This window comes from Dendropsophus ebraccatus, chromosome 4 (genome assembly GCF_027789765.1).
Source record: "Dendropsophus ebraccatus isolate aDenEbr1 chromosome 4, aDenEbr1.pat, whole genome shotgun sequence".
NCBI lineage: Eukaryota > Metazoa > Chordata > Amphibia > Anura > Hylidae > Dendropsophus > Dendropsophus ebraccatus.
Genome location: NC_091457.1, coordinates 53,130,597 through 53,141,022, shown reverse-complemented (window position 1 = coordinate 53,141,022; position 10,426 = coordinate 53,130,597). Strand labels below are relative to the sequence as shown.

Genomic DNA, 10,426 nt, shown 5'->3' with positions numbered 1-10,426 from the left:
AATATCATCCATAAATGTGATACCAGCTCAGCGACCAGCGGTAAAATGAATGGAATAATAACTAACTCAAGATTGTATGACAAACACAAACAACTCTAGAAACACTAGATAGATATTAAAGTATTGCCACAAACTTGAAATGAATTGTGACTATGCCATGTAAGAATGCAGATGAAGCCATAAATGCAGTTTCACTAGTTATGAGCAATGGACTATATGCTGTATATCTGGCACATATCTTCATTATGATACCAGGAGGCTGAACAGAAAAATGGTCATATATACCAAATGCAATATATCCAGATTGCATAAAGGTTGGTTTACATGACAGAATGGTTTCTTACTGTATGTACACCTTAAACGAAGAGAGAAAGCTTTATATATAATAGGGTTCTATCTCCATGCATTCCTGGGCTGGAAAGTAGGCTTTATTAGTTCTGTCGGCTCTGTGGCTCTCTGTTTCATGGCTTAGCATTATTTCTTACTAAATAATAGAAATCTCGGCCGGCAGACAGAGGCTTGTTTGTACAGCCAGCAAGAGATCATGTTCTAAGCCAAATTTACTCAAGGTTCTCAATTTACCTGCTTCGGCCCAGTGCCAGTCTGAAAGACCTTTCAATGTTGAGAGGAATGGGTGCTCACTCAATGCAACTTTTCACCAACTGGACCTCAAGTTAGGATTGCATTGCTATTTATTTATTTTTCATTTTTTAGAAGGAGGTTGAATAATCTTTTGTTTGGTTATCACAGCCTTATATAACCTCAGACCTTCTACCTGACAAAAAACTGCTACTATTATAAGCAGGTGGCAGGAAACGATGGCATACATTAAACTGGTGGTCTTGCACAGAATACTTTATATGGAAATCATTGGGTGGGGGGGGGGCTGTCACTTCTCAGGAATCCTCTCTATGAGTCAAAGTGGAGAGCAACTAACAAAGAGCTACTCTCATTCTTGTGGACCTGGCTCATCCATATGTATATTCGACGAAGTGGACCAAACCTTCTTTACAGCCGTTCACTAGGGGATTCTTCAGTCTGACCTATGGCAATTAACAGTTGACCTCTTTAACTTTGTATATTGGCCATGACAGAGATAGCATAATTATTGGTTTTACAAGTAATAATAAAAATCATGCCACTTTTTTAAAAGCGGTCCTTTTTTAAATGAACTACAATGGATAGAAATTTTACATATAAAAAAAATGAAATAAAGTACATTATCCAGATATGCATTTATGATGTCCATGGATGCCTCAAACAAACAGAAGAAGCAGGCTTGAGGTTGCTTTATACTATATTCATTTTTGAATAACTTGTACTGCTGTGTTTAAAGATAATTACACAAAGCCATCAGCATTGTAAAACACTGTAAGTATGTGCATAAATTATGCATTGGCAACTGGACAACTAACACCATCATCAGCAGTGACTGTAGAGATAGTGGGAGGACAAGGATCTTTAGAGCTGTCAATCACCTTAACTGGAATACAGTCCCGCCCACGAGGAGTTGTGAGTTGCTCAGAAGTGTAAACAGTGGGAGCAACACAGAAATAGTCCGCAGTACAATTGCTCGGCCCATCTTAAATAATCCACACTGACATGGCTAAAGGTTAAGTTCATCGTTTATGAGTATTCAACATAACAAAAAGTAGTTGATCAGTTTGGTGTTGAGGTCAATAGAAAAATGATTTAATAATTTACATTTATAAATAAAAATCAAAATATTAGTAACAGATCATCGTTTGTCTTCATCCATTTCAATAAAAATATCATAAAATCCCATGTAGGTTCTTATTTATTTAGGCACTGTTACCATAACTGAACAACATAGCATTAGGTTCACTGGAGCACATGAGATGTATCCATGGTGTCTTCAGACCTGGAACTCAAACATATCTGTCTGTTTTTTTGCCAGTTTAGCAACTTCTTCCCTTATGGCTTTAACCAGTGCGGCTGTGGATAGGTTTGTGATAGAGGCATCCGGAGTGTCAGTGTCTGCTAGACTTTGTTGAGAAGCTCCAATGGATGGTCCAGTAGCATGGTCTAGACTAGGATGTAAATTAGCTTGCTGGCCAAACTGCCTGGGAAGTCGGGAAGGAGAGTTCTGTGGGTATCTTGACCTTGGATATGCCTCAATGTATCCTGGAAGAGGAACCTAAGGCAACAAAAAACATTAAGATGTTCAGTATTTTAGGCAAGACAAAAACCGGCATGTACTGAAAGATTTTTTTTTAACAAATTAGCAATTGGAGAACAAGGAGCACAAGTACTTTGTGCCAGAGGGTCATCAATTGTCTGTATCTGCCACTGATTTTCACTGATCCTGTAGAATAATGCATGAAAAGGCACACAACAACCAGCTGAATGAGATTATGTTACACTAGCGTTGGACTCTTTTGATGAGTGGGCCTTACTACACAGTATCATGACTTACTATAGTTTTCTTTTTGATATCAAGAGTAATAACAAAATCTTACCGAGTCTGCCCACTGCCCCGGTAAATCATTCTCTCCTGAGTACGACATCCAGGCCTGGTTCCGGTATGAAGCCGGTGGTTGTGGAATGTAATAACCGGAGTATGCAGCTCGGTTCCCTGGTATGGCGAATACAGCAGGCATTGAGTTACCTGACAAAGCAATGCATTGATTGAGATAGAATATGACCTAAAACATTTATGAAATTACAATGACAAAATGGAACCACTGAGAGAAGGAGCTGTGTCTCGGGAACCGGGGAATGATTAGTTGCTATTTAATACATGGTATTACCTTCCTGAGATCTGAACAGAGATCATAAGGACATACTTTAAGCTCCATTGATCTAAATTAACCATAAGGACACGTTTAGCATATATATTGGGAGTTTTCCCAGTGTACATGAAGCTTGTAGTTGTAACAGTCTACTCACTGACTTCAATGGAGCGTATTATTGTATTGAAAATACGGACGTATTTTTACCTCAACATTACGGACGTATTTTTACCTCAATATTATGGATGTGTTTTGATATTATTTTACTGTGTGTGAACATAGCCGAATACTAATGGCCTATATTCAGGACAGGCCATTAATATTAGATTGGTAAAGGTCTGACTTCAAGCCTCCACCAGACTGAAGAGGGTCACAGTACTTCAGCGAGTGCTGCAGCCTCTTCATTGTAATGAATGGGACTGAGCTGCAGTAACAGTCACAGCCAGTGCAAAATGTATGGAGCTATACCTGGTATTGAAGCTCAGTCGCAATCACTGAAATACTACTACTAAATATACAGAGTTTTGCCTAGCAAAGAAGTAAGAGGCCACTGAGCTTGGCGGAGCTCTGAAGTTCATCAATAATTTAATTAATTAAGGTGGAGAAGGACCCTCACGGATCTGATATATGCTAAGGATAGGTCATAAATATTAAAGGGGTTATCCAGCGCTACAAAAACATGGCCACTTTTCCCCTTACTTTTGTCTCCAGTTCAGGTGCAGTTTGCAATTAAGCTCCATTTACTTCAATGGAACTGAGTTTCAAAACCCCACCCAAACTGGAGACAACAATAGGGGGAAAGTGGCCATGTTTTTGTAGTGCTGGATAACCCGTTTAAAGGGGTTATCCAGTGCTACAACAACATGACCACTTTCTTTCAGAAACAACACGACTCTTGTCTCCAGTTCAGGTGTGGTTTGCAGTTAAGCTCCATTCACTTCAATGAAACTGAGCAGCAAAACCCTGCCCAAGCTGGAGACAAGAGTGGAGCTATCTCTGGAAGAAAGTGGCCATGTTTTTGTAGCGCTGGATAACCCCTTTAAAGTCCCTAGGAAAACCCTTTTAATATTCCTAACTCATCAAAAATCTAACAGCTTTGATATAAGAAACCAGTCTGGTCTGACTGATGCCAAGTATTACTCGATCATCTGGTAGAAAACCCAATATTATGTACGCCGGATACTTCCTATAATTGATTGGCCTTTGGTTACACACAGTGGATGGTGGCTTGTTTATAGCTACATCCCATTGTGTCATATGGGTCATGCTGTAATTGTTTCATCTAGGTTACTATTAGCATCTGCTACAAATGGTAACACAGATAATGAACAGTTGCGCGAGAGCTATAGAGCAGACTGTGTATATCTCTTGGAGAGAACTTGGGAATGGTACAAACATAAAATTAAAATAGCAGGCATGCCACAGAGGCCTCCGCATAATACAGGTATTGGCCTGACAGCATAAACATAAACTTAGATACCATAACTATTACTAACAGGTAAGACATTTCATAGGTGACCTTCACCGTATAGGAACTATAAAACTGGTTGACAATATAGGTGGCCAATAAGGCTTCAGTCAATTAAACTGTTGGTAATTTAGGGCAAAACCATTTTAGCAATCATACGCATTGGTTGGAAGAAGCTAGTTATTAACCATATCTGATCATACATGTTGTTTTATATGCCACTATACAGTATCCCATGAATCCCAACCCAAGATTTGGATGGTCAACAGCATGGAGATATGATCAATAGGGAAGAGCATAGAGAATAGCGAGCATAGAGAAGACAGTACTAATGCTGGGACACTTGGTGAAACCATCATTCATCTGACATTTCTATTAACCCTGCATATCATACAAGTAACTATAATCGTAATAGCCACAGCAGCTGTTGTGCGGCCCCGCTCCGATTCATAAACAATATACCTTTGTAGGAAATAAAAAGTTGAGAACTTTGTATGGAAAAATACTTTTCTGCTATCTAGAACTATTACGTGGGTTCTCAGATTTATGGCAATATTATGTATACTTTAGGCCCACCTTCATATAAGGCCCTAAGAAATCTAGCTACAACCATGTCATATATTAATGGGGTTATCCAGCATTAGAAAAACATGGCCATTTTCTTCCAGAGACAGTACGACTCTTGTCTCCAGTCTGGGTGGAGATTTTGAAATGTAGTTCCATTGAAGTAAATGGAGTTTAGTTGCAAACCGCACCTGAACTGGAGACAAGAGTGGTGCTGTCTTTGGAAGAAAGTGCCCATGTTTTTCTAACGCTGGATAATCCCTTAAAATTGAGTGGGAACTGCAGCACTGCTTCATTTAAGTGAACGGGGCTGCACTAATACATTAGTTGCTCTCCATTTATTTAACAGCCTATAACAGTACTGCAATATGCACTGCACAACACCAGAGCTGACTCAGGAATCACAAACCGCCCAAGAAGCCAATATTGAAGGTAACGATTACTACTATAAGAGTTATAGCATACTACTATAATAGTTACTATAACATAATACTATATGACATACTGTTATATTAGTTATTACTAGTGTTGAGTGGACTTGCTGAACTGTTTGGCAATTGACTTCTGATGGCTGGAGTCAGTTCTAGGGAGCCCTGGAAAACATGGATACAGCCAAAAGCATCAAACTTCTCCAGGAGTCAAATGCTGAGCATTCGGGTTCAAAGAACAAGGCCGAAGACGAACAGTTTGGCAAGTCCGCTCAACACAAGGTATGGCATACAATAATGCTTCAATCATTGATTGCCCCCAGATGTAGCATCTTAAAACGTATTCACGATGACATGGTCTCACCTGAATAATTCGATACAGACTGATCCGTTTGGGCCACAGGGACAGGCCCCCTTGAAACTGCTGGGAAGCCCACATGCTCACCTGGACCTTGGTCATTTCCAGCAGGCTCTGGCATTCTGCTCTTGTTTGCCATATCTGAAGTAGACCTGTATAGGATGATACAATAGTGGTTACAGCTTAGCAGTCCATCAGTAAATACTTTATAAAAAAAACATTATTCATACAATTCTAAATATATTTCAAAACTTATCTGGTGCAAAACAGAAGTAAAAAACAGCAGGGTGTTCCTAATGTGAATACTGTCTCCCAAAAGTTCAATTGCTTCCTCAGTAAGAACTCCACTCATCTTAGGTTGCAGTGCAGCAGGGCACAACTACCATACATGTCTCAAATAGATCATTGGAGTGGTGACAGCCGTCAGTTCCTTTCAAGGGTTCCCGACTTCCGCAGCAGTCTCAGTTTGGATACAGAAAATACTTTTAGAACAGAATGGCTGCTTTGTTCCAATATTGAGAAAACTGATTCAGGTGCTAGCTCAGGATTTACTGTGGCTTCCCAACACATTGGAAACCATATGCAGGAGACTGTGTTGATAAGATAACAAACTAATTTATTCCCCAAAACAATACTTCCAGGCTAGGTTCACACCATGTAAAAACGGGGACCATGTTTCATAAGGAAGGCTGCCATTGTGCAACCTAGGACCTAGTGTGAACCTAGCCTTAGAGGGTGCACAACCTACCCGCTTTACCCTCTTCATCATATGTAAAACCCTTCAGGAGATATATATATATATATATATATATATATATATATATATATATATATATATATAAATATTCATAAATATGTGTGAAAGATTGACAAGCTTTGGTTATAGCCATAGAAAAAATAAGAACACACACATGATACGACAAAAACATACGCAATATGCAAATTAATAAGAAAGAATAATGACTAGTAAAAATGGCAGCTAAGTGGCCTAAGTGGCCAACATAAGGTAAGTGGCCTAATGGGGACCGCATACTCAGATGCTAGAGTTTGGGTGAGAATATGTCACAATGATAAAAGAATTACGGATACTAAGGTTTAACTAAATAACAAATACTGTAGCCTTGTTTCTAAGGGCCAGGTAAATGGAGTTGCTGGTTACTAGCAAATGATAAGCGGCAGAGCTCCGGGCTGTGATTGGGAGATGTGGTGCAGACCTAGAGGGGTGAATCAGTTGAGTTATTAGTACACTGGGGTCAACTGTATAATAGTCAGGTCAATACAATAGTTATGGGACCTAAATGAATTATACCCCTTTCGGACTTTTTCATACAGTACAGGGTTCCTTTATTAATTAAAGGGGATATCCAGTATCAGGAAACACAGCTGCTTTCTTTCAAAAACAGTGTCACTCTCATCCTCAGTTTCTGTTTGATATTGCAGCTTAGATCCATGAAAGTAAATGGAGATGAGTTATAATACCACAGGTGTAATGTAATGATGTTGTAGGAAGAATACTAAATACAGGAAAATCCTTTTAAATTATTGACCTGCAAAGTATTCAACTCACATTAAAGCCAGGTTCACACAATGCATTTGACATTAAACAACGGCCGTTGTATAATGACATTGATCAATTACATTACAGTGTATGGAATCACGGCTGTAGTGTATACACCAAAATCGAGGCAAAATGCATCATTAAGGTAAAATTAACAGAATGAATCAGTTTGTTATTTTATGAACCCTTTTCTTCCCTATGATTTCGGAGTTTGCTCCCATTTCCGCTGTCCAGTGGGAGATACAATAAATCCAGAGAGTTACCATCTAGAGAGGTTATTCCATTTTGAGTGTGTCTCCTTCAATGAAGGTTTGGGAAATGTTGTACAAGAGCATTATGAGAATCCTTTGGTACCGAAAGTTGGCACAAACTACATTTCTCACACACCTAAACTAAAACAAAACTCACATCAGGGCTGGCCCTTTAGAGGGGATTATAAGTGATTAACGCCTCCTTTAAGCCGCAGCCCAACAAACTAATTTTTAACATTTTATAACCCACAATGTCTTTTTAGGTGAAAAAACTGCCTTTTTTTATAATAAAAGCCCTTAATAATGATCATTATTTACGGCCATCATTATAAAATAACAGCCGTTATTTCACCTTAAAAAAACTTTGTGGGAACATCGCCTTAAAGTGTAATATTATGGATGGCCACTGGATGTCACTTTACTAAATACTTAAATGTATGATACCCATCTCACTTTTAAAAGGGTGTTAAAGGGGTTATCCAGCACTTCAAAAACATGGCCACTTCCCCCCCCCCCCCCCCCTCTTGTCTCAAGTTCTGGTGTGGTTTGCAATTAAGCTCCATTTACTTCAATGGAACTGAGTTTGAAACCCCACCCAATCTGGAGACAAGAGAGGGGGAAAAGTGGCCATGTTTTTGTAGTGCAGGATAACCCCTTTAAAGGGGTTTTCAAGTGCTACAAAAACATGGCCACTTTTCCTATACTGTTGTCTCCAGTTTGGGTGGGGTTTTGAAACTCAGTTCCATTGAAGTAAATGGAGCTTAATTGGAAACCACACCTGAACTGGAGACAAAAGTAGGGGGAAAAGTGGCCATGTTTTTGTAGCGCTGGATAACCCCTTTAAGCAACAAAACGTTTTGACAGTACAAATCCATTACAGACACAGTGCACACTAAGGCTATGTTCACACTACGGAACAGACAGGCCGTTCCCTTCCATCCGGCCGCGGAGCTCTGATGCAGGCGCATCAGCGTGCGCCCGCATCAGAGCTTACCATAGCACACAGTGAAGCAAGCGGCCGGAGCCGCTCGCTTAATTGTGTGCACTGACAGGTCTTTCTGCGGCCGGAATTCACTGAATTCCGGCCGCAGAAAACTGACCTGTCAGTTTTTTCCAGCGGCGTATGGGATCCCGGCCGAAGCGTATACGATGTGTGTACGCTCCGGCCAGGATCCCATTGCAAATAAGGCATTGTTCCACACCGCAAAACTACGCCCGTAGTTTTACGTTGTGTGAATATAGCCTAAAACTGCACAAACAGAGGAGATAATAGTTACCAGCATTCTGACAAAAACATTCAGATACACCTCTGAATAGGAGTATGAAGTATGTTACAATGCTGTAAAACACTACAAATAGTGTAATATATAGCTGTTAAAAGGGTTCTCCATGTTATGAAACTCGCTTCATATTTTTCTCCCTGCCTGTGACTAGTAAAATCAAAATTCTTTGAGTGTAAAAGTGTAAAACAAACTGTGGGATTTCAGGAAAACAAAATCTGACTGTCTCCATCCCACCAACCATAGGAAACTATGGGAGATCGAGAAAATTTCTGCAATCCCTATTGCCTGCCCATTTTTTGTAAAGTTTGTTGAAATTTTTTTTGAAAGTCTGTCTTTTTGTCATCATGAGAATAAGTTACAGGCATCTTTATATACATCGCATGCTTGTTCAGTCAAGCAAAGAATGTATGTTATTGGGACTGACAGAAAAGGCCCAACATACAGTATGATCTACTTTATATAACTGCCCTGTTCCACTTGTTACACAGGTTTGCTGCTTTCTCCAGAGAAGACACAACAATCTTGGTGCCGTTGTGGGTTAACTAAAAGCTTAAATTTACGGACAGCAACCCTATTAACCACTAGATGGCAGAATTTACTAGGAAAAGAGCAGGATTTGCAGCTGGTGGACCTGTCAATTAAAATGCAGAAACCCGCTCTCACTGTTACTGCAGTGATTTTTTTTCACATCACACAACTAATGCAGATGTTCCCTGTGTAATGTATGTGAGAATTTCTCAGTCAAATCTCATGGAGGGGATGAAGAATGAACCTGACATCCTTCAGCACTGGGAAATGTTAAGAACCATTATCTAAATTTTAGCAAAGATTTTAAATGGTCAATGTATATAGCCTTTATTACTAGAGGCTTCACAAATCCCAGGGGCAAATCACACTATTCCCAGATCTTAAAAGACACCGCAAAAACCAAATGGAAATACATATGGTGATTCTGTTCTGCACAAAGCATTTCTAGGAAATTCTCCAAGAAGCCTCTATGGGGCAATGTACTACAGTTACATTTACACAGGGTGCAAATGAGGCAGATGTTTGCTTTTAGATTTCAACAGGTAAAATCTGCATTGGATTACAGTAGTGGGTAAGTGGGTGAGACTTTACATGTTCTAAGAATATAGGTGCATAGGACCTGCACTTACACGGTTCATATTGGCAACATGCAGATGTCCACAGACATCTATGGTCTGTACCATCTATATGCCGTCTGTAATTTGGGATTGGTTGCCTGGTATTTTTTGCATTGTGGATGTTTTTTTAGCATTTTGCGGACAACTGATTCATAAAAGACTAGATAAAAAGGATGCATGCATGAGGCCTAACAGTTCTATATGCCTCTCCCTCTACCTATAAAAATCAACGGAGTGAAAATAAGACAAACAAACATAACAGGGTATGCTTGCACTTGTAAAACATACAATGCTCCCCCATACTGGGACATACAGGAATCTGTAATCTGTAATTCACGTTTCAAATTAATGAAACTGTTAAATAGCTGGTAGACCAAGGAGACACGTGGAACCTCTTATATGTCCAGCTGAGCTTCCAGAATGTGGAAAAATGCTTTTATCCTCTGGTAGAAAGAGTCAAAGAGGCGTTACTGTGCCGCTGCAAGCCGAAATGCCTCTTCTCCCCTCTGCCCTCCCTGCTTGATTGACACCTGAAAGCTGAGTTCCACGCAGGGTCAGATATAGGGAGGGGGAGGATAGAGATGTTACAGCTTACTGCACTTCAGGAGGTTGGGAACG

At 39.8% G+C, this 10,426-nt stretch overlaps 1 protein-coding gene across 1 annotated transcript in view; it reads right to left on the bottom strand.

Annotated features, from left to right (window-relative positions):
* Positions 1 to 493: 493 nt before the first annotated feature.
* KIAA1549L (KIAA1549 like) overlaps positions 494 to 10,426 on the bottom strand; it is a 112,255-nt gene continuing 102,322 nt past the window's right edge. The window contains exons 19-21 of the mRNA XM_069965792.1: positions 5,578 to 5,723; positions 2,481 to 2,629; positions 494 to 2,158 (exon numbers count right to left, since the gene is read on the bottom strand). Coding sequence (XP_069821893.1) covers positions 1,877 to 2,158; positions 2,481 to 2,629; positions 5,578 to 5,723 — 577 coding nt within the window. The 3' untranslated portion in view covers positions 494 to 1,876. The remainder of the gene's footprint in view (positions 2,159 to 2,480; positions 2,630 to 5,577; positions 5,724 to 10,426) is intronic.